The sequence below is a fragment of the Sorex araneus genome, chromosome 8 (genome assembly GCF_027595985.1).
Source record: "Sorex araneus isolate mSorAra2 chromosome 8, mSorAra2.pri, whole genome shotgun sequence".
Lineage (NCBI taxonomy): Eukaryota > Metazoa > Chordata > Mammalia > Eulipotyphla > Soricidae > Sorex > Sorex araneus.
Window position 1 is genome coordinate 30,384,852 of NC_073309.1, and position 23,855 is coordinate 30,408,706.

The 23,855-nt window shown below is 58.4% G+C and overlaps 2 protein-coding genes across 10 annotated transcripts in view; one reads left to right on the forward strand and one right to left on the reverse strand.

The window, feature by feature from the left end:
* ZNF423 (zinc finger protein 423) overlaps positions 1-23,855 on the forward strand; it is a 346,485-nt gene that overhangs the window by 235,276 nt on the left and 87,354 nt on the right. The gene's annotated exons all lie outside the window — the stretch shown is intronic.
* LOC129406818 (uncharacterized) lies at positions 10,695-17,109 on the reverse strand. Of its 8 annotated transcripts, none has more exons than XR_008631275.1 (5): positions 16,536-16,702; positions 16,357-16,430; positions 15,795-15,871; positions 11,274-11,379; positions 10,695-11,029 (listed from the first exon to the last, which is right to left on the reverse strand). XR_008631275.1 is itself a non-coding variant. In XM_055146047.1 (5 exons), the coding sequence occupies exons 1-5, from the start codon at positions 16,670-16,672 to the stop codon at positions 10,972-10,974; spliced, it is 423 nt and encodes a 140-aa protein (XP_055002022.1). In that variant the 5' UTR covers positions 16,673-16,702; the 3' UTR covers positions 10,695-10,971. The 8 variants fall into 8 exon arrangements, 4 of the variants coding, with proteins under 4 accessions (XP_055002022.1, XP_055002023.1, XP_055002021.1 ...); XR_008631272.1 differs by having other exon boundaries at positions 10,695-11,119; XM_055146047.1 differs by having other exon boundaries at positions 11,274-11,350.

Below are 23,855 nucleotides of genomic sequence, written 5' to 3' on the forward strand. Positions count from 1 at the left end.
CGTGACATGTGGCTGGGACGTTGGCCGGCTCCGATCCCGCCCCAGAGCCAACGGTGCGGAAGGTTCCCCGGCATTTCCTCTGACACTTGGCCACGTCTCCGCAACTTGGAGAATGGTTGCGGGGCCGTCCCTGATGGCGTGAGCGTTGCCATGCCAACAGTGCCGAGTGCCCTTCCCCTCCCGGCCTGTAGACCCCGTGTGGATGCAGACCCCGCGCACCCCTCTTTTTGCAGACACCTTGTCGGTTGTCATCGAAGTGACTCAGCCTCTGGCACTGCCGAGGCGGGCGGGCGGGGTGTGCCCTGCTGGCCGCTGGCCGTGGAGGGAGCGGGGAGGCGCTCTGGACAGCCAGGTCATTAGCACGTCGTCTGTCTGGGGTTTCACGGCCTGCCGCCTCTGCTGAGCTGGATCTCGGTGGTGGTGCTGCTGGCCTCGGCGTCCCCCTCCCCAGCTGCCCGCAGCGTGTGGGACAGGGGGTTTCTGGGGTGCACTAGCTCAGCCCACCTGCCCTTTCCCGGTGCAGTGGGGGGGTTCTGGGCTGGTGTGGTTCTGGTTCCTGGGTGCCCTGCAGTCAGGAAGGGTGTGAAGGACGGCCTGACAGGAGCCAAGAGGGGGGTCTGAGCTGGAAGCTGGGGACCACCTTGTCCATTCATAAATCGGGGAGCTGCAGTTCAGCAGCACGTGCCCGAGGTCACAGAGATGGCCAGAGCCTGCCCACCCACGCTCCAGCTTGCCTTCCCCCGGTCCCTAAGGACACACGGACGGAGCTCCCACCTTGCACGCCCACCCGTTCGTCCGCCCGGCAGACCTGGCCTCTCAGGAGAGAGCTTCCGGGGAGGGGCCTGGGGTCAGTGAAGGACCCCACCTCGGGCCACCCTAGCATGTGGCACCTCAGAGGAATCCGGGTTTCCTGGTCTGTAGCTCACCTGCTGGTGAGCCCAGGAGCCCGGTGGTAGGACCCTGGAGCCTCCCCATACAGGGTTGGGGATGGGAGGGGGGCTATGGCTCGGACCCCGGGGTAGGACTGTGTCTAGAACCTTCCGTCTCTTGACAAGGTGGGAGAAAGGTGGGTATTCTGGGCACTGGAGCCCGTGAGGCAAGCGAGGCCGCACGGAAGGTAAAATGACAGCTGAGTTCGAACCCTTTCCCCACCTCCTCGGCAGTGGCATGTTCTCTTGTTACACTTCCCCTTCCATTGAACGTTTCGATTTTGTCCCTCCCAGGACTTGTGGGGTGGACAGTCGGCAAGCTGGGTGTAGTCAGGCCGGAGTCTGGCATTGCTCGGACCCGTCAGTGGGGGTGGGGCGGGGTGGGGTGGAGAGCTGTGTTCCCTGGCGTGGGCTGCAGGGTTGGGCCTGAGTCTCAGGGGAAGGGTCAGAGGGCCCTTGACCCTTGTCCCGTGCCCCTCCCGCCCCTCCCAGAAACCCAGGGCGCCCTTCTTATGGACGCGCTGTGCAGCGAGAGGTGGGGACACTGGAAACAGGCCATCAAGGTGGCTCTCGTGCCCCCAGCACAAAGCCCGCCATGCCCAGGAGGGCCGAGAGCAGCGCAGCCTCTGCTCTAGGGTGAACACAGGCGTGCGAGTGGGATTTCACAGGGGAGGGACGCGGGGAGGTCGTGCTATAGGCGGGGCGCTCACCTGGCACGCAGCGGACTGGGACTTGATCCCCGGCACCACCAGGAGGGATTCCTGAGCATGAACCCAGGAACAACAGCCCAAAGCACCGTGGGTGTGGCCTGACCCCATCCCACCCCAATAAAAACCAAAGTCGGAAGCTGTTGCAGCTGGTAGCCCTCCTCTGGAGCTGGTGTCGGGCAAGGCAGCCGGGCCCCTGGGCTTGTCCTCTGAGTATGGCTGATGCTCCAGGCCCGGTTCTGGGTTCTGGCACATCTGGGTGGAGACGCAGCCACGAGGAGCCGGCTGCCCAGCCAGAGGCTGCCCATGGCGGCCGCGTTTCCTGCCCGCCCGCCTGCATTCTCTGACCTGCTTTCTGCTACCCGTCCCGCTGCCAACTGCCAGGCAATTTTCTCACAGCTCAGACATCAGTATAATAGGAGAAAACCCCAGGGCCTTTCGTCTCAGATGGGTTCCTTGCTCTCAAATGCTTTTCCAGCATGAGGGCACCAGCATGGCAGATTCCTGGCACCCCTGTGCCCTGTCCCAGGGTCCTGCCCCAGCCTCCAAAAGCCGTAGCAGGAGAGCCACCTCGGCAGGATGAGAGGGGATGGAGAATGGGCTGTTTCATGACTTTCCTGTCTAGCTTATTTAGTGACGAATCCGCGGGGTGCAGACACATCTTTTTTCTCTCTCTGTCCACACTTGGCGCGGCCCCGGCTGCTCCCAGGCTCACAGGGCATGCGCTCTGATTTGCAGGGCTGGATGCCGAGTGGAAAGGCAGGGGTGGGGAGAGCCCACACGGGCCGAGTGCACGCCAGTGCATGCTCGGGGCCCAGGTTCAGGTTCAGTCACACACACACACACACACACACACACACACACACACACACACACACACACATACACACACACACACACACAGAGTCAATCTGGTCCCTCGAGAACAGAGCTGGGCGTAGCCCCTGAGCACTGTTGGGACTCACTGGTATTAATAGAACAACAGTAGCATCTGCACCGGGTACAGAACCTTCAAGATGCCTCGGAGCCCCTGTGCCGGCAGGTGACGTGCCCCCAAAGCCAGTCTTGTGCGGAGGCGAGATGCTCTGAGTTGAGGCACTGGAGGAGGTGCAGGTGGTGCCTGCACAACTCCAGGGGGCGCTGTTCCTCCCACGGTCTGCGTGGCGGCTCATGTTGGGACAGAAGGACCGTGTGGCGCGGGGCTGGCCTGGCGTCCAGAGTCTTCTGTCCTGGAGCCACGGCGTGGCGCCCCCTTCCCCCCCCACCCCGGCTCCACCTCACGCCCCCTGCTCTCTCCCCTGGCATTTCAGGGACTTGTTGGAATCAGGGAACTCGGGTGCCGGGCTCCTGGCGGGCGAGGCTGGGGAAGCTTCCGCTCCTCCACGCTGCTCGCCCGCCGGCAGCTCCGCTCTTAACCTTTGGGGTTTGCTCATAAAATAGAAACTCTCTTTGTAGGTCAGTTTGTCAGTAATTTTGGCAGCCGCGGGGCCACCGAGGGAATGAGGCTCGGTTCCCACTTGCCTCTCGTGCTCAGTTTGGAGACTTCTGCGGAGCCCTTCCCCGGGAGGAACACTCACCCCTGCCGGAAACGAGCGGCGGTTTTCTCTGACCTGGTTTCCAGTTGGCAGGAGCGCCTCCTCCATGAAGCGGGAGCGGAGCGCGGCCACGGTGCAGGAGGCGGGCCTGGCGCGTGGGGCCCAGCGGGCTCTGCTGGCCCTGCTCCGCCGCGTCAGTGGCTGCTGTGGTTGACACCGGCCCGGCCCTGAGCCCCGCTGGGCTGCCCTGGGCGGTGCCTGCCAGCCCTGTGCGACCTCTCCTGCCACCCCCGCCCCTTGCCAGTCTGCCCTGGGTCCTGGCCTTCCTCACCCGCTCTGGGCTCCGCGCTAGAGAGGAGTGTGGTGGACCGGCCCGTGTCCACTTGCCTTCTCCCAGGCCACCCACTGGTGCTTAGGTGGTGTGGTGGGCAGGCAGGGTGTCAGGAGGCCCGGGAAGCCAGTGGGGGGACATCCTGGCGGAGGCATTGCTGACCTCAAGTGGCTTAATGGGAGGGAGGTCACTCTAGGAAGGAGGACTGAGAGCAGAGCACTGCTCGTCCAGGATGGGAAGCCTCCGGGAGAGGCTCGGGGCCTGGGAATTCAGCTCAAGGCCACAGTGCTCACAGGGAAGGACTCGCCGTCAGGCCTGGTGTTGGTTCCAAGCCAGAACCGGCCCCCACAGCTGAAACCAAGGCGTGAAGTGAGAACCCCGGGCCCACTGGGGGTGCGGTGAGCTTGAATGTGGGAGCGAGGACTCTGTAGAAGACAGTTAGTTGGGGTGGGGGTGGGGGGCCCAGATGCCTCGAGGAATGGGGGTGTGGCCTCAGCATCTCCTAGGAGCAAGCCTTCTAGAAGCTTCTGTGTCCCTGAGAGGGGCGTATCAGGGCCTGGCCCAGGGAGAGAGGCTCCCAGAGCTGGAGGCCGGTGTCCACTGCCCTCCACGCCCCTCTGTCCCCCAGACCCCTCTGCCCCAGGCCCTGCTGTCCCCCTGCCCCTTTCCCCTCTCCCCGTGGTACCTGGACGATGTGGCTGTGTGTGGCCCCCTGAAGCCCACCTGCCCGCCCCTCCACTGTGTGACCGTGCAGAGCTGCTGTACCTGCCCAGTGGGGCTAGGAACCAGGCTTCCTTCTTGGGGACCTATTGGCGATGGTGTCCCCCCCACCTCACCCTGGAGGCCGACCCAGACCACCAGCAGGACCTATCCCCGGCCTCCCCTCCCCTGCCAGCTTCACACATCCGGCCGGTTTAGCTAGCGCCAGGGAGATGAGGGGCCCAGGGGCAAACTTGTCTGCCTGGCGCCAGCCCCCGGGCGGGAGTCAGGGCTGGGTCTGAGCCCAGGAGGCCCCCCTACCCCCCCCCCACCCCGTGGCCATGCAGGCGTGCCCGTCCCTGCCTTGTGGAGCCCCTTCATGCTGCACTTCTCGCGGGAGCCAGCAGCTCGAGCTCCTGGCTGCCGGCTCCCAGCATGAGGGAGGACTTGGCTCCCCTCTCCCCGTCCCCGCCACGTGGGCCACGTCCGCCCTTCCCCTCCCTTCTTCTCCGAGACCTTCGCCGCGGCCCTGTCTGCCGGAAAGGCCCTCTCGGCAGCGGCTTGACCGTCCGGGGGAGATTCTGAAACGGGGTCCGGGCGCGGGCGCGGGGCGGCCCCTCCTGAGCGACGGTGATTTATTTCGGCAATGTGGCAGTCATTAGTATCTCTGGTGCCGGAGCGCGGGCGTGCGGGCCGGGGCTGTGGCCGAGGGAGCCTTCAGGGCCATTACGCGCTAATGGCCCAGTGTGGGCAGAGGAGGCTGCAGTCAATCTCGCGGCTGGCGGGTAATAAACGGCGGCTCCTTTCCTGCCCCCCCGAGAGCGGGGCGGGGGGAGGGCCGCGCGCCGGCCTGCTGGGCCTCCGAATGCCTGGCCTGTGTCCACGGCCCTGGGGGCCTCCCCTCTCTGCTCGGAGGACGGAGGACCGAGATGCCCAGAATTCAGTCCGTTTGACCTAGATTTTAGAAGCCGCAGGTTGGCTCGGGGCGGGCGTGGGGGGTGCTTGCTGCAGGTGCCCGCGGGTGGCACGGACTGTGGCAGCACCAGAGGGTCTGCGCTCCTGTCCCCGGCCCTGTCCTGGAGCCTGGAGGACGCCTCCACTGTGCATGATGGCAGCTGCGCTCGCGCTTCAGTGTCCCTGTCCAGTCAGCAACCCCCTCCACGCAGGCCACTGCCCCTGCCAGCAGTTCCGCTTGTGCCGGCGGCCACCCCCATGGGCTCCACACCCCTCGCCCGGGTGCTGGGACCCTGTTGTTGGCAGTCCTTGAATTGGACAAGTGGACTCTGTGTGTGTGTGTGTGTGTGTGTGTGTGTGTGTGTGTGTGTGTGTGTGTGTGTGTGTGTTGTTTGGGGGCCACATCTGCTGATGCTCAGGGCTCACCCGTGGCTTTGCGCTCAGTAATTACTCCCGGCAGTGCTTGGGGGAGCATATGGGATGCCAGGGATTGAACCGGGGTCAGCCGTGCGGAAGGCAAGCCCCCTCCCCGCTGCACTATGGCCCAGCCCCTGGGACAATTAATTGATTTATTTATTTTATTGAGTCATCGTGAGACACAGTTACAAAGCGTTCACGGTTGAGTTTCAGCCACACAATGCTCGAACACCCGTCCCTCCACCAGTGCGCATTTCCCACCACTATCAATATCCCCAGTGTTCCTTCTGCCACCCACCCCATCCCGCTCTCTGCCTCTGTGGCAGGCGCCTTCCTTCTCATTCTCTCTCTACTTTGGGGCATTATGGTTTGCAGGACAGATGCTAAGAGGCCATCATGTTTGGTCCTCAGTCTGCTCTCGGCACACATCTCCCATCCGGAGCGATCCTTCCAACCATCACTGGCCTAATGGTCCCTTCTCTATCCACACCGCCTTCTCCCCAGCACATGAGGCCGGCTTCCAAACCGCGGAGCGATCCTCCTGGCCCTTCTCTCTACCGTCCTTGGGTGCTAGTCTGATATTATGTTATTTTATATTCCACAAATGAGTATCCCTGGGACTCTTATTTAAAAAAAAAATTATTAGGTTTTGGGGCCACACCCAAAGGTGACTCCCAAACCTGTGATCAGTCAGGTGTCGCTCCCGGGGAAGGCTTGTGACCAGAGGTGCTGGACGTGTGAAGCACACGGTCCAGCCTCTTGACCCATCGCTCCAGCCCCCTAGACCATGTTCTGTTTGTTTATTTATTTGAAGTAAAAACAGATTTGATTTGGAGGCTTTTAGGAAGGGGAAGGAGGGAGAGAGAGAGAGAGAGAGAGAGAGAGAGAGAGAGAGAGAGAGAGAGAGAGAGAGAGAGTAACGCGCTCAAGAGAGTCTCCACAGGCAGAGAGGGCCCCGACACGCATCCCAGCGTCAGAGAGGAAACTACACGTCTCGAGTGGTGACATGCGGGTGCCACAAGTGCTCGGCCACGTGGGCAACAAGCAGCACCTGGGCTTGGGCAGCACATGCGCGATTTGTTTTTGTCTTATGTTTGGTTTGTGGGCCACCCCTGGGAATAGTCAGGGCTTTCTCCTGGCTGGGCACTCAGGTATCACTCAGGGGGCCCTGTGGGGTGCCGGGGATCAGCCTGGGTCAGCCGTGTGCAAGGCAGACGCCCTACCCGCTGTACCACCGCTCCGGCCCTCAACCTTGTTTTTTTTTTTTTTTTTTTTTTTGCTTTTTGGGTCACACCTGGCGATGCACAGGGGTTACTCCTGGCTCTGCACTCAGGAATCACCCCTGGCGGTGCTCAGGGGACCATATGGGATGCTGGGATTTGAACCCGGGTCGACCGCGTGCAAGGCAAACGCCCTACCCGCTGTGCTATCTCTCCAGCCCCTCAACCTTGTTTTTAATCAAAGTCTAAATGAAGCAGGTAAGGAAGAACAGGGCTCCCCCCCCCCACTCTTGCTCAGGCCCCAGTTAGCCGAGGGCCGTGGGGGGCCAGGGTTGTCAGGCCTGGGTTTGGCCCCTTGGGCTGTCTGCCCAACCCTGACCTGGTGTTGTTGTAGCCCACATTGCTGAGACTGCGCTAGTTAGCGTCTGGCGTGCCAGGTGCCAGGACCCCGTGTTGCGGCAGGTGTGGCCCTTCCGGCTTTGGGCTGTCGGGAAGGTCCGTGCTGAGTATCTGTGTGAGTGCAGGGTCGTGTGTGGGTTGGCCTGCGTGGGTCAGAGTGCGGGAATCTGTGTGTGTTGGGATGTGGGGTCTGTGTGGGTTGGGGTGTGGGATCTCTGTGGGTCAGGGGCCGGGTCATCTGTGCAGGGCATGCTTTCTGGGTATGCTGCCCTTGCCTTTGCTTGCGTGACCCCGTCTTGGCTCGGGTGTGGGGCTCTCCTCAGCCTGAGGAGATGCACTCAGGCCATTTGTGGGGGGGGCAATTGCACGCTGCCCTGCCCGCTTGCAGCCCCCACTCCTGGCTGCTCAGCCCAGCTTGCCTGTAACCCTCTCTGGCATTTCTGGAATGTTCTTTTCCTGTTGCTCACGCTGCCATTTCCTCCTCGGTTCTAGGTCCCCTCCCCTAGGGCTGCCCCCCTTGCTCCCCCTTCCTCTCTCTAGACCGTCCCCCAGCCCTGTGTCCCTCGTGACATGTCACTCGAGTCTCTCTTTTTTTTTTTTTTTTTGCTTTTTGGGTCACACCTGGCGATGCACAGGGGTTACTCCTGGCTCATGCACCTCAGGAATCATTCCTGGGGGTGCGCGGGGACCATATGGGGTGCTGGGAAACGAACCCGGGTCGGCCGCGTGCAAGGCGAACGCCCTGCCCGCTGTGCTATCACTCCAGCCCCTCACTCGCGTCTCTTGTTGGTCCTTCTGGAGCCAGTCAGCGCCCCCCGTGGATCTTGTTCTGCCTGTGCAGGGTTCTGGCCTGCCGGCCAAAAGGATCGTGACCTTGAGCGCTTCCCACCTGCAGGTTCTTTCCATTTTGCCTTTCTGGCCCGGCCCTAGTGCTCCCGTGAGCACTGGAGTCAGTCAGCCCTGAGGTGAGGGCGCCTTCGGGAGGAAGCTGGGCAGAGCCCCGCCTCTGGGCGTGCACCCCTCCACCAGGAGTGGTTTGTATGAATTCTGGCCCTGGGGCCTCAGGATCGGGTTCCGATCCGTGGCTATGTGACCACGTGCCGGGGCACCTCAGGGTCCCCTCGTCAGTGGAGTGAGGGGCTCCAGCCTCTGTCGTCCTGGGCTCAGCTGAGAGGCAGGATGCGCTCAGGGGCTGGGTTCTTCTCATGCTGAGCTTGCTTTTGCCCAGGGCGTGCGTGTTGCTGCTATAGTTGTGACAGGGACATTCCAGGGACATCGGTTCCCTGGGGCCTCCCTGCGTGTCCTAGTGGGCTTCTCCCACGACATCAAGAGTCCATGTCTCCGGGGCCAGAGTGGTAGGACAGCAGGCAGGGCTCTTGCCTAGCACGTGGCTGACCCGGGTTCAATCCCCAGCATCCCGTATGGTCCCCCAAGCACTGTCAGGTGTGATCCCTGAGTGCAGAGCCAGGAGGGATCGTATGGGATGCTGGGGATGCAAAACACCCTTCGCATGGCTGGGTGTGACCCAGAAACTTTAAAAAAGGAAGATAGAGTGCGTCTTCCTCCCGACTCGTTTTGCCCAACTGTACGCAGGTTCAAAGGCTCTCGGCATGCATGTGTGCCCGGGTGTGTGTGTGTGTGTGTGTGTGTGTGTGTGTGTGTGTGTGTATGGCTGTGAGCACACGGGAAGCACATGGCTCCTGCGTCCAGCTGCCTCCCTGACAGCCGGCCCGTCTGTCACTCGGGCAGGGCACTCTATTTTCAGGGGGGCGGGGAAGGCCGTGTGCGAACATCCCACCTTTGACCACCACACGTGGCAGTTTCATGTCATATATGCCATATATAATATAATGCCGAAGCCTTATATTTTCAGGGCCTTGAGAAGCAGTCATTTTCAACAGATTAACTAGATGCTGTATTAATTATAAGTAATTTCCTCCTTCCTGTTCCCCACACCCCAAGATACTTCCCTGGCAGTACAAGACCACGAGTGCCTGGGCACGAAGCCAGCAGCCGTCACTGTGGACATTCTGTCTGTCCGAACCTCCCGCAGTCCCACTCCTGGGCTGGCATGGTGGACCCCCCCTGCTGGCGAGGGCCAAGGCGGCGCTTCCAGACACCCCCTATATTTTCCTTTACATGGGCCCTCACTCTGACTTTGTGCCTCAGGTATGCACCCAAGGTCCAGACTCCCTCCAGCCCTGCCAGTCCAGGACCGTCTTGGAATAACAAAAAATGGGATCATAATCAAAAGGCACATGGGGAACTTCTGTTTCTGGGGTGCCTGGGATGAGGTCCGGGTCCCTTCGGGCATGAATCCTCCCTGGAATGTTAATGTTAATGAGGACACTGGCCTCAGTGTCCACATCTGTTGCTCCACTTGACAGATGTGGACACCGAGGCCAGGTGGATCCGATAATCAACTTTCCCAGCTAGGCACAAAAGGAGCCTGGGGTTACCTGGGGGTCTGTCTCAACCGCCCTTTCGCCTCCTGCTGTTGCCTCCACATCGGCCAGAGATGAGGAAGGGTCTTAGGGAGGCCCCTTCCCAAAGGCTGTGCCTGCCTGGTTGCAGCCCTCTGCGTTCTGGGCAGGGGAGAGGCGGGCTACAGTTGGGTTCGTGAAGGGGGTGGGGTGGGGGTATGAGAGGGCCTTTGGGGGGAGGCCTGAGTGAGACCGGGTGGCGTCCTGCTGTCCTTGGACGGCCTTTCATAGGTGCTGGCCAGTGGCCCCCAACCCCCTTAAAAGTTTGTTTTTCATTGACTCACTATAAACTACAGAGTCACAGAGGTATTCATGACTGAGTTTCAGCTGTCCAGTGCTCCGGCACCCATCCCTTCTCTCTTCACCGGCGTCCACTTCTCCATCTATGTCCCCCGTGGCCTTCTCGCCACCCTGGCCTGCCTCTTGGGCATGTACTTCTCTCCTCGTTCTTCCTTTCCCTTCCCCATTTTAAGGCACCGGGGTTTATAGTACTGATACTGATAGTGTCATGCGTGTTTGCGTGTTCCCTTCCCTTCCTGCCAGCACCCAGCCCCGGCCTGGAGTGACCAGGTCACCTCTGTCATTGTCGTGGTGATCTCTTCCCCGAACCACCCCGGCTTCGCCCGCCCCCACCCCCAGTGGCAGCTTTCCCGCCCAGGACCGGTCCTCCTGTGGCCTCATTTCCTAGCCCGCCCGTGGCCCAGGTCTGTGGGATCAGAGGCCTGGCCTCAGATGACGGGAGCACTGTAGACGGGAGTGCCGGGCGCCCCATTTGCACCGTGTCTTGTCTAGGAGAGCTCACTCATGCCCGTGAGCACAGGCCACAGACTTGTGTCGAAACCACCGCCTGCTCTGAGCGGGGGTGTAAGACGTGCGCCCCGTGGGCCGTCAGAAGGCTTTTCTAGCCTCACGAGAACAGAGTCAGAGGCGAGACATCCCAGAAGCGCGGATCGCACCGTGCGAAACCAGCATGTCCGGAATTTGGCTGTTCCGTTGCACTAAGGAGAGCTGTTCCCATCTTTATTTTATATATTCCACCCCCACCCCACCCATGCCAGGTCTTGAGAATGTGGTGTATATTTTGTGCTGACAATCCATTCCAGCGTGAACCAGCCACGGGTCACTTGCTCTGTGGACCCGAGGCGGCAGGCGTGAGTGAGGAGCTCCTGAAGGCAAGACTGTGGGTTCAAGAGCAGGAAAGGGGGGGTCCCCTCGCCGGAAGGGCAGGCTCTTGGGGGTCCGTGGTAGAGCGTTCCATCTCTTTGGGGTGTAGAAATGGGTTTTTCTCTGACTTGGATCACTCCAGACACCTTGCCAGCCGCTCCTGGGTATTGGTTCCGCTCCATGGGTGGCCCCTGCTCAGAGAGGGTTCGGGGAGGTGGGGCGGGGGTGCGGGGGCCGGGGGAGGGGAGGAGGCAGGTGAAGCCGAGCCCAAGCAGGTCCACCTGGGGAGAGAAGAGCCATAGACCCAAGTTACCCCCCTGCCCTATTTTTTGCTTCTGGGTCTTGAGGGGGGGAGGGGGTGCCTCGTGCAGGCCCACCAATTCCCAGGGGCTAAAGATAGAGGGGGCGCATGTGGGGGGGCCCCTCACCACTCACCCCATGCTCATGTTCCCCCCTGCCATCATCCCAGGCTGTCTTCCCCGGCTGATGCTGGGAAAGCGATTCCCCTTCTCCTGCAGCCACAGGGAGATAAAAGCCAGGGCTGTGGGGATGGTAAAGAGGGAGCCAAATTATATTTATAATATTAAAGTGAGTGCATTTGTGGCTTGCTGTTCTCCAGGGTTTTTCATAAGTAGAAAAACACAAATTAGCATTTTCCATTTCCATATATTGACTAGAAAAATCGCCTGCTCTCAATTAAGACCTATAGCTTTTGGGATGTATGCAACAATTTTATAAAATATTTACAGCGAGATTTGCATTTTACATGGTGTTACAGTTTTTCTTGCGTTCAGGAGAAAGAGCTGAGGCCTGTGAGAGGAAATACATTCTCTGGAATTGAGGGGGAAGAAAGCTGGGGGCTGTTTTTCTTGCCCTCGTGGTGTTCCTGAAGCGTCTCTGGTAATTACCTAAGGCTACTCCACCCATCCGCTATTTGTTAGTCCCTTTCTCCAAGCCTGCCGCTCCTTGGACAAATCTATTACTTTCCCTTTAAAACTTGCCGGAATAGAGCTGTTTGTGGCTTTGTGTGAGACCAAGGAGGAGAACATTTTTTTCCGAATGTAAAAGCATGCCGTAAAGAACATAGCTATTTCCCGGATAATTTGCAGTTGTATATTTTATGTTAATTTCACCGAAAATACTGCACCCCTGCCAGGTTTAGTAGCAGCTCACTGTGATATGAATAATTTCTAGTGAATCATTTTTTTTTCTTCATTTAAGATTTGGCACCTTTTTAAGATTTTAATAATAGCAACAAGGAGGAAGATTTAGAACAAGTGAAACATTAGTGCCAAAGAAATTCACGTTGAGCGCTAATGTAAAATAGCACGAATAATTACATGGAAAGCAGTTTCCGCAGATGTTTTTCCTTGTAATGTAATAACTATTTACTAAACTGTTTATTTTAGGCCTTTGGTTTATAATAAAATATTTATACATTCTCTGCTGTAATAAAAAAATATTGACAAAATACTATAGAGGTTTAAAAAGACAATTGATGTTTATTTTCCGGGAAGCGAGTGTGGCATGAAAGTTTGGTGCTATTTTGGTGGACATCTCGAGATGAATGAAGCTGGGCCTGATTTTGAGCTCAGATCCTCTTGCTGGTTGGGAACCAGCGAGGGGCAAACGTTCCTATTTTGTCAGCCGCTTGCTGGCCGTGGGTTCTGTATTTTGGAAGTAAACCCCGAACGGGGGTTTGGCTGTCCGAGCAGATGCTTTGGAAATCAGCTGAGCCCGGGAGGCTGGTGGATGGGGGAGCGTTTGTGGGATTGAGGTGCAGGTGGGACCACGGCTTTTGGAAGCTTGGTGCAGACCTAAACTTTTTTTTTGCTTTTTGGGTCACACCCAGCGATGCTCAGGGGTTACTCCTGGCTCTGCACTCAGGAATTACTCCTGGCGGTGCTTGGAGGACCATATGGGATGCTGGGGATCGAACCCGGGTCGGTCGCGTGCAAGGCGAACGCCCTCCCCGCTGTGCTATTGCTCCAGCCCCAGACCTAAACTTTTAATAAAGATTCGCCCTCCGTCCTCAGCTCCTGCCTGCTGCCAAGATGTATGAGGCCCCTTCTGCATCCAGGGAGGCCATGATTTCTGAACCCCCAATTTGGGAGAGGATCTGCCGCCCCCTCCCCGACCATCCCTGCCAGGGCAGCCAGCCGGGGTGGACCTTGAAGGGAGGTCCTGCAGGGCACGTCCAAATGCCCAGTTCCGGAGAAGCCTCAGGACCCAAATAAGCCAGAGGAGCACTGGAGCCTGGGTTGTGTGCTTCGGACCCGCAGCCCCACGCTGCCCTCCCCGCCAGCGAGACATCTGGGGGAGCAGCCATCCAGGGGGTTGTCTCTTGGGGCCGTTTCCCTATATCTGAGAGATGTTGGTGGTTGGGCATTTTGCACTCTTGAGCCGTTTGTGTCTCTGCATTTGCAGCCTGTGAGTCTGATGTTTCATCAGTTTAGGTAGTGTGCCTGTGCGTGTGTGCGCGTGTGCGTGTGTGTGCATGTGTGTGTGTGTGTGAATTTGAGCACCAGCATCTCTGATGTCTGTGCATGTGTCTGTGTTTAGATTTGGGTGTGTTTGGGTCTGTGGGGTTGTTGCTCTGTGTCTTGTGCGTGCACGCACATGGGTGTGTTCTGTGCACATGGGAGTGAGAGGGAGAGAGGAGGACAGAGAGGAGGGGAAGGTGACCCCCTCTGTTCTGGACAGGGGTGGGTGGGGTGGGTGGACATACTGGTGCAGGTGGACCCAGATTCTTTCCATCAAACCTTCTCATGCAGGGGAGGGAAGAGATTCCAATGGGAAGAGAAGGGACGAATTTTTAATAAAAAGAGAGACCACTAAACTGGGTCTTAGGCCCCAGTGCCGGGATCTGCGGGCCCCTCTCCCCTCCGTGGCAGGTGAACCGGCTCGAGAGAGTGTTTTTCAAGGGCGTCCTTGCATGGCTAGTGATGTTGTTTTGGGTTCTTTTCTCCCAGTAATCTAGGACAACATTTTCTCTTGCTTTCCCCAGGGGCAAGGGAGCTGCTGCTGGTGCCCCCTTGGGCTGGGGGGGGGGGGTGGCGGGGGGGGGGGGGGGCCCTCTACAAGGGCCCGGGAGGAGCTCAGTGCTGCCCCCCACAGGTGCTGGGGAAGCATCACACTGAGAGTGCTCTGTCCCCAGCTCTGTGCCCTGCTCTGTGCCCGACTCTGTGACCTAATCTCTGCCCGGCTCCGTGTCCTGGTCTGTGCCCAGGAATGTGCCCGACTCTCTGGACTGGTCTGTGCCTGGGAATGTGTCCCCACTCGTTTTCCATTTGTGTCTGGTGGGACGTGATTTTTTTTTTCTTGTGTCTGCGACTCCACCTGCCTCTTCTAGGAGAAGCCATGCCAGGAGCGCCTTGCCACAGCGCCAAGGTCTATCCCTCCCCGCCCCCCTCCCCTACCCCCCCCCCATGAGCGGACTGGGGCTCTGAGCTGTCATGTAAAGTCTGAGAAACCGAGGCACAGAGGGCCCAGCCACTTTGCTGATCCGAGTTGGTGCTGTTTGGGAGCCAGCCTGTAGGAGGCGCCACAACCCCACCAGAAGTAGCTCCTGATGGCGGGGAGGTTGTGAGGGGCCCTGGAGGGGTCAGGCCCAGCCTGACTCCTGGCAGAAGGGGTGGGATGGCCAACAGCCTCTCAGGTGGGTCCCTGGGTGGCAGAACTTCTGTTCTCCTCCTGCCAAAGACTGGGCAGGGGGTCAGCACTGTAGGACTGTGGTCACCACCTGGGGCCCCAGCCATCTCTCGGAATAAATCTGGATCAGGTGTTTCAAGGCTCTTTTGGTAGAAATGGCGGTGGGATGCAGTCAGTGTACCCAGATGGCCAGCCCCTCCCTCCAGGCCTTCTCTTCAGGGGGAGCCGGGCTCGTGATCGGGGGACCCTGGAGATCAGGCCCTCACGAGGGGGACCCAGGGCAGGAAGCCCCCTGGGAGGTGCGCGTTGGCAGGGCACTTGGCCGAGGGGGTCTGAACCGGCACTGCTGTGGGTCTCTTGTGTGGCCAGTGGGTGTCTGGGTAAGGTGGGTGTGGTGCCCGGCGGTGGGGGGCACAGTCACAGGACATGCCCAGTGTCACTTACGCTGCTCAGGACTTGGGGGGACTTCCCCCACAGGGCCCTGTGCAAAAGCCACTTTGCCTGGGGAGCTGGCCGGGCACTGTATGTTGCGGGGTCCTTCGATTCCTTCGAATAATTGATTGTGTTCTGTATCATTTCAGGAGAATTTACCCTTCCTTTCATTAAAAAAAAAAAAAAAAGCTTCTTTTCTTTCTTTCTTTTTTTTTTTCCTTTTTTGCTCACACCCGGCAATGCTCAGGGGCTACTCCTGACTCTGTGTTCAAGAATTACTCCTGATGGTGCTTGGGGGACTGTATGGGAGATCGAACTCAGGTCGGCTGCGTGCAAGGCAAACACCACTGTACTACGGCTCTGGCCCCTGCTTTTTTTTTTTTTTTTTTTTTAAAGATGAAACAAAGTTTCAAGTCGTATGTTTCTTCCAAGAACGCAGCTGCTGGTAACAGCAGGGATGGCGCGTCCTCACCCCTGTCCCGGGAGATTTCCGGTGTGGACTTTCCACCCTGTGCAGAGCCGCACCATTTGCAACAACTTTACTGAAGTTCGGGGTCTCTGAACAAATTAATAAACAAGGGGTGGCCGGTGGTCCTTGAGGCTTCACCGGTGCCCAGAAGAGCCCCAGGCTCCTGAGCTTCACCCCAGACCGCCATGCGCCCCCTCCTGCCCCATCCCCCCCAGTGACCCTCATCCTGACTCTGGACCCCAAAGCCCTCTGGCGTTGCTGACTTGGGCTCCTCTCACCCCCGCGGAACCCTCGTGCACTCCTTTGTCCACGTGTTTATCCCGAATGAGGCCGTCGCTTGCCCGCTGCTGGTCCCCACAGCCCTGGTGACCGATGCCCAGGATAGTCAACCCCTGCGCCCTCACCTTAGTGACCGCTTGGTGCTCCGTGACCGGAAGGGCTGCCGTGTAAATCCACCCATCGGAGCATTTTGCTTTTCTCCCTGCTCCGAACAGCATGCGTGAGGGTGGGTGACTTTGCTGGCTCCTGGGGGACAGGTAGCCAGAAGGGCTGTGGAGGGAGGGGCCCCGCGGGGCGGGCTGCAGGAGCCCGGGTTGCTGAGGGCGGGCTGCTGGCACCGCTTCCCTTTGCCAGCTGGACCTCATCAAGTGCGGGTGTTAATTACTGGGAGGCCCCTGGTTCTGTGAGCCAGCGGGGACACTGGGGCTCACTAAACAGGGTCACCTTGAAACAGACGCTTCCAGGGGAAGTGGGGAGGCGGCAGGGGCCAGGCCACGGGCTTCCCACGGGCTCCTCCGAGTCACACTCCACCCCCCGTCGTCATGCCTCCCCCCCCACCCCGCCCCCTGCTGCTGCCCGGTGGAGGAGGGGGGGCCCTCAGGGGTGGGACACACACAAGATCCCTCCTGCCCCACCCGAGAAAGAGAGGGTGCCTTTGTCCCCAGAATGCCCTTCTCCGTGGCTTACCCCTCTGCAGAAGACCCTCGGACGCAGGCAGCGGGCGAGTCCTGTGCAGCCGTGTCTCGGGAATGGAACCTGAGCTGGAGAAAAAAAAAAAAAGTGTATGTGTGGGGGGGGGGCGGAGGGGGACTGCCTGGCAGTGCCAGAGCACTGCGGGGTGGGAAAGCGCCGCCCCGTGTCCCCACCAGGTAAGCTCAGGCCTGCAGGTGTGGCGGGGGCCGGCGGCGTGGAGGAGAATTAGGTTATTGCATTTCCTCTGTAATTCTTCATCAGGGCTGCCGCCTGCATCCGTTGCGGGAAAATCAATGTGTTCTGACTCCATAATTTCCCAGGTTGCCTCACTCCACGTACACTGTGCAGGGAAGGTGACACGCGGTCACGTCTGTATGGGCCCCGATCTATCTATAGATGTGCGTGCCTCTCCCCCCACCTCCGCCCCCCACACCCCCTCTCCACCTCCCAGCCCCCCGGATTCATTGGAATTTCACACCCTTTGCCTGCTTTCGTGAAAACACTCATTTGTGTTTGCGCCAGGCCGCTAATGGCGGCCGCCAGGTCTGCGGAGCTTACCTCTGTTCAGCTCTCGTTATGGCGAGGAATGTGCTGTTAATAATGCATCCCTGGAACTCAGCTGTGTGGGAGCCAAGTAATTATCCCACTGTAGCGTTCCCGGCTTCAGTGTCATCGCAACTGGGGCTTCATTAAAAGTCCTACCAGAGACGGTGTTGTGTGCTGCAGCCTGTATATATATTTTTTCATTTAAATTATCAGCCTTGCTATGGCTCAGAGGTAATTTGACTTTTTGAAACCGCTGAGCCCCTGTGAATTCCCCTCCCTTCTCCCTCTCCCTGCTCTACCAGCTGATCAGCCCCAGAAGAACAAAAGGTTTATCTGAAGCTATGAAGCATATATTCACCAGCTTCTGGCGTCTAGATAAAAAAAAAAAAATCAAAGTACTCCATTGAACATGTTAATACTGAGCAAAATGCACACAGCTAGACACTAAACCTTTACAGGGATTTGGGCATTTGAAAAGTGATACCCAGATCAGGTCCTGCGCTCCGTCTCTCAGCCCAGAGAAGAGCAAGTCGCAAAAGAGGAAGAAAGAATGTTTATAAACGAATATGAAAGGTAGCCAGGACCCCGCCGCTGTCCCCGCGCCCCACCTTCCCTCTCATCTCTTTGTCTGGCTGTGGAGGGGCCCCCACTGGAAGCCGGGAGCCAGGGGTCCTGGGGAGACAGGTTTCCCCCCTTGCTGTCCACTCGGAGCTGGGGGCCAGCTGGAGTGTGGCGAGGGAAGCGGGTGGTGGTGGTGGTGACTCTCAGAAGAGACGCTGAGAATCCGGACGGTCTTGGCGGTCCCTTCTGGGGCCTCCCGGAGGTCTTGGCGTTTTCTCCTGCTCCATGCATTTCTGGAGAGCCAGCGCGGCAGGAGTGATCGCACCATCCCCAGTGAGGCGATGCATCACGGAGCAGGGAGTGGATAGGTGCTTGAGTGGCAGTGTCTGCCCCGGGTGGGGTGCACTTTTCCCTGAGCTGGTTTGCTAGCCCTGCGCCTGCCTGCTTAGGGGCGGGGGCAGGGGTGGGGTGGGGGCTTTGCTGGGCTCCGCGTTGGGGAGGAACTGGGAAAGGTGTAGGATTTCTTCCCTCCACTCCCCCCAGGGCTTTCAGCATATCCTGGAGGCAGGCAGAGCTCCGGAAACAAATCTTGTGTCCCGTGTCCACTGGAAGAGGGATCTCAGAGAGGGGGAGTTGGGAAGGAATTCCAGCAGGATGTAGCACAGTGGGACACGCCAAGGAGACCAGCGTGGGTGGTGTCTAACCTACTTGTGAAGCCAAGAAGGGCATAGCCCAATTTTCAACAACCCATACCCAGATGGAGAGCAAAGAAGGGGCGCTTTCTTTCTTTTTTTTTTTAACCTTTCTGGCTTTCACCCGCTGACGCCCTAGCCCCAGTGACTGTGGTGTGGGCGTGGCCATAGAGGTGTGGGCGTGGTCATTTGGATGTGGGCGTGGTCATATGGGTGTGGGCGTGGCTCTGGGCAGGGTTTAGCCTTGCCGCTAGTGCACCTGCTCAGCTCCGGCCTCTATCCTTGCAGAGGCCTCCGATGCGCCCCCAAACGTCATCCCAGTACCCCAAAGTACACAACCTCCTCACCGCATTGGTTGGGAGTGTGGGACCCCAGGTCCACCCTTGCGGCAGCCCGCCCTACACCCCCAGGAGAAATCAGGGCATCTCAGCCTGTGGCCCAGGCTCGGAAGGAATTCCATTTCCTGTCATCCCTTGTCACCTGGCCTGGTGCTGCATGTGGGCTCCCTGAGCCGAGGAGGCCTCTAGCCCCAGCGCCGCAAGAGTATTCCGTCCCCAGGACCAGAGCCTCCTCCAGGTTCTGTGCTGGGTGGGTAGAAGCTAGGGGGATGGAGGAGTGGCTGGTGGAGCGTGGAAAGAGAAGGAGCGTTTGGGCTGGGCTCCTGGAGATGTTCAGAGGAGAGAGGTCATCCTAGAGGTGGGCACCATGCGCACTCACGGGCATGTGGGAGAACTCGAGGGTCCTTGCAGCCCCTGCTGTCAGCGTCACTGATGACGCTCCATGTGGAAGTCAATGATCAGCCTGGTTCAGAGCACTCCTGTGCACCCGTCCTCGTGCGTGGCTAAAGAGTCCAACTCACCAACTTCCTTCTCTCCAATGGCCCACCCTGGGGTCCAGGTTCAGCCAGCTCAGACGGAGCTCAGCCCATCTGAGCAGGTGCCCGCTGTCGCTCGCCCTAGATCTTTGCCTCGGTGGCACCTCCTGGATCAACCCCCTCCCCCTCTCCCTGCGCGGGAGGTGCCCCGGGCCAGCCAGGCTCCAAGGGGCTGCAGGCTGAGTCCTCACCTGCTCCCCATACACTCTGCACCAGCTTCTGTTTGTCCGAATCCAGCGACCGTTGTTTCCAGGACCCGTCTCTGGTGGTCAGAGCCTCAGGAGCACCGTGTAGAGAGAGAGAGAGTCAGACTCTGGAGAAATGTGCTGGCGACCAAGCCCTCCCCCACCTAAGATATACACACGCTTGGATGCAGCCACGCAAGTTGGAAACCTCCCGCCAATGTCTGGGGAAATAGGCCTGTGTGCTCTGGTGGGGCGGTGAGTTTAGGCAAACCCATTGGGCATCATTTTGGCGCGTCTGCCTCTACGAGGACCACTGGTCTCAGCAAAAGCCAGGAAAGTCGCACCACCGAAAATGAGCTGCCTGGGGCTGGAGCTATAGCACGGTGGGGAGGGCATTTGCCTTGCACGTGGCCAACCCAGGTTCGATTCCCAGCATCCCATGGGGTCCCTCGAGCACCGCCAGGAGTAATTCCTGAGTGTAGAGCCAGGAGTAACCCCTGAGCACCACCGGGTGTGACCCAAAAACAAAAAAACAAACAAAAAGAATGAGCTGCCACTGCATGCACCCCCTCCTTCCTTTATACACACACACACACACACACACACACACACACACACACACACACACACACGGCTTGGGGTAGAGGTTTCAAGACGCAAAGGGCTCATGACTCCAGGACCTCCCCCCACCCCTTCCTCCCCGCCCATGAGGACTCTGCACGTTTCGACTTCAGGGACGAGCTCCCAGGCCCTGCATCCTGGTTCTCTGCGGTCCGGTGTGGGGAAGAACGAGGCGGAGAAGTGTTTGAATACTGTGCTGTGAAGGGAACAGCCCTGCAGCGAGGCAGTTGTGATATTAGAGCAGGCCTCCTAAGAGATCCCCTGGCTCTGAGCTGTGATCCACACGCCACATTCGCAGACAGCTGGTCGCCCAGCGTGGGCTGTGCCTGCCGCTTGGAGCTGGCACACTGGCGGGGACCAGGTAATGCTCTAATTTCCCTCGTGCAGATGCGGCCAGGAATATCTTAATTTATTGGTGTGCTGGCATGCAAGGGGGAATGCTGCCGGCGCAGCCTTGCATAACTATTAGCAAAAAATGGAGCTGATAGGGGCTTGACTTTTCCTAAAGTGGGTTTGAAATAATCATTGCCTTTTGTTGTGTTTGGAAGGGCTTGAACAATTCTTAATTATTTAATTATAGATAGGCAAGTAATACGCTGGGAACGGCCCAGCCATTCCAGGGATACTGAGCAGAGGAAAATGTTAGTTACCGAAGGGGTGTGTGTGTGTGGGGGGGGTGGTGATAATTAAATCAGAGCGATGTTTGTTCTGCCTGCATTCTGTGTCAGCAGCATGGCTGGAAGGAGGTCACGGGCCTGTCCTGGAAATTCCTAGCCCGTGCCGGCACCAGAAGCAGCGGTGGTGTTGCCTCCCGTTGGCCTGCAGAGGAGGGAGGGGCCGGTGTCTTGGCCCTTTGCTTGCACTGTGTCAGGTTGCAGCTTAGGGAGCCTGAGGCAGCTGTGCCCATTTTACAGAGCAGGAGATGGAGGCGAGGTGCTGACAGCGCTGTCTGCTCCCTCTGAGCCGGATGCCGCCACGGTCCCTTTTCCCGCCTCTCTGCTTCCTTCCATCTCTGTAGTGCCCCGGGGCCCACCTCGAGAACTTGGGTGACTGGCTTGTGTGTGTGTGTGTGTGTGTGTGTGTGTGTGTGTGTGTGTGTGACTCGGTGGCACCCACCTCTTGACGGACACCTTGTAATTATCCCATATAAGCACTCATTGTATTCATATCATTAATTTTGTTTGGGCTATTACATTTGATAGATACATTAAGCGTTATATAGTTCTCTTTATACATGAAATTGAACTGCCTTTGAACAGTCAGCCGGCTAATTGCCGGTAATTTGTGTTGCTAACGAGAAGCAGAATAGTGGTATAACATTAGACTCAACAGTCAGTTAACAAATTTGCCGATTCAGATTGCACGGCATGCCCCGGGCGCAGCTCACATGTGGACGGATTCGGGGAGTCACGTACATTCACAAACAGCAGCCGCACGCTCTCATCCCTTCCCCCGAAGACGGCCACCGTGAGCGAGAAGGCGGGCAGTGAGTGACTGGCGGCGCCTGAAAGATGTGAGATTTTAGGGATTTAAGGGGGCGGGAGGCGGGGACTGGAGGCAAAAAAGATCGAAAGTACAATCTGGCAGCTGAGGGGGGGCGGTGCATGTTACCCGAGGGGCTGTGTCCTGTCATCACACCCTCTTTCCTGTGGTCTGGACCACGATGGCTCTGTTCCTTCCATCACGCTTAAGCTAGTCTAATCTTAATCTAAGATTATTTCTCCACCATGGGGCTGGAGCAATAGCACAGCGGGGAGGGAGTTTGCCTTGCACGTGGCCGACCCGGGTTCGATTCCCAGCATCCCATATGGTCCCCTGAGCACTGCCAGGAGTGATTCCTGAGTGCAGAGCCAGGAGTAACCCCTGTGCATCGCCGGGTGTGATCCAAAAAGGATTATTTCTCCACCGGATCTCCCACCTGGGCCTGGCCACTGCAGGGGCTCTTGGGAAGGGCCCCCTGGGATCATCTTCAGTTTCCTTCTGCTGCAGTCAGGAGGTAGTTTGGGAAAGGGGAGTTGGGGGAGTCAGGGAGTGGGTGGAGGGTGGAGGGAAGAGCCAGCACGTCATCCTTCCCTGGCATTCCAGGACCTTTTCTGATTTTTGTTGTTGTTGTTGTTGTTGTTTTGTTTTGGTATCACATCCGGCAGTGCTCAGGGCTTACTCCTGGCTCTGCATTCAGGGATCTCTCCTGGCAGGCTCAGGGCACCATATGGGGTGCTGGGGATTCATCTTAGGTTAGTTACATGCCAGGCAGACACCTGCCTGCTGTGCTAATCACTCCACTCACCTCCTCCTCTGAGGTGTTTTGTTTTTTCTTTTTTGAACCTTGAGAACCTTGACAGTACCTGGGGTTGTCCGTGGGGAGGCTAACAGGGATGGGGTGGGAGCAGGGGGAGTGGCGTCGGTGAGCTAAATGAGTTCTTTCCTTCCAGGATAAGAGTCCTGGGGCTGGAGCGATAGCACAGCGGGGAGGGCGTTTTGCCTTGCATGTGGCCGACCTGGGTTCGATTCCCAGCATCCCATATGGTCCCCTGAGCACCATTTAGGAGCAATTCCTGAGTGCATGAGCCAGGAATAACCCTTGTGCATCGCCGGGTGTGACCCAAAAAGCAAAAAAAAAAAAAAAAAAGGAATAAGAGTCCTAACTCTGCCTCCCTCCTCCAGTCCATACATCCAAGTCCCTATCCTCAGTTTCTCAAAACGTGACTGTTTGGGAGCAGGGTCTTTACACAAGGGCTTCGGGTGGCCCCAACTCCCATAGGCCTGTCATCCTTATGAGAGGAAATTTGGACACCAAGAGACAAGGGATGTGTGCACCTATGACACCATACACATGTGCATAGACATACACTCACATACATGCAGGCACGCACACTCACTCACACACACACACACACACACACACACTCATGCACACATGAAAGACCACATGTGGCTGTGATGGGAAGGAGCCTGACCTCAGGGAAGGCGGCCGTGCTGGCCTCTCGACCTTGGCTGGACTCCAGCCTCCTGACCCCGGAGGAGTTGTCCGGGCAGCCCTCACCAGCTAGCCTCCATCGTGCCCCGGGTGCCCTCAGTCTGGGCTCGGGGGTGTATGACGTGGATTTGTTCGAGAAGCCCCAGCCAAGCGAGAGCTGCTGCCTGCATCGATTTTGGAACTAGAGGACAGGATGCCCGAGGCTCAGGCTCCCTGGCCGCTGTGTCCACGGAAGGACCGGGTGCCGAAAGGGATGGATAGATGTGTGTTGCAGCCCCACGGTTTGTTGCCACGGACACAGGTTCTGCTGAAAGGGGTCTCCTTTGTCAATTAGAAATGGGTCGCACAGAGGCCCCTTGCTTGGCTGCACCAGTGATTTACAACTGCCGTTTCCATGGAAGAAGGCAAAGGCAGAGGGGGTAGGGGATTCGGCATTCCTGTGCCTTCCTTCCCTGGCCCCGTGAGCCCTTGGAGCCCCCACCCCCAGCCTCAAGGAAGGGGCCTTGCAAAGCCTGCCCAATGGGGCCCGTGTGCGCCCTCTGAGGCCATTGGGCCAGCCCATCATGCTTCTGGATAGTAATACCTCCCTCCGATCATTGCGGGACGTCGCTCCAAAGAGTTTTAATTTATCAGCGAAGCAGTGGGAACCATTGGGATTCTGATGGTTGGAATCAGAACCACCGTTGGCTCACCGTTGCTGTTCCACCCTGTTGCACATGGGGAGGGGACAGGTAGCCCAAAGCTGATTGGGGTGTTGGTGGGATCTCGGAGCTGGGTCTCCCGCCATGCTAGGCGGGTGGAGGGGATCTGGGTTCTGGAAGCTGCTGGAGTTCCCAGAGGTCGAGGGGACAGCACGGTCGCCTTCCCACTGTGTTGGTGGTCTCGGGGTTGATGCCGTCTCCAGCCATGAGTGCCGTGCGCTCTGGGCAGGGTTGGGAAATAGGCTGGGAGTGTGTGTGTTTGGAATGAGAGTTCTGCCATCAGAGCAAATGGGATTGTCTTCCTGTTCCTCTGCCTACATACATAGTCGCTTGCAA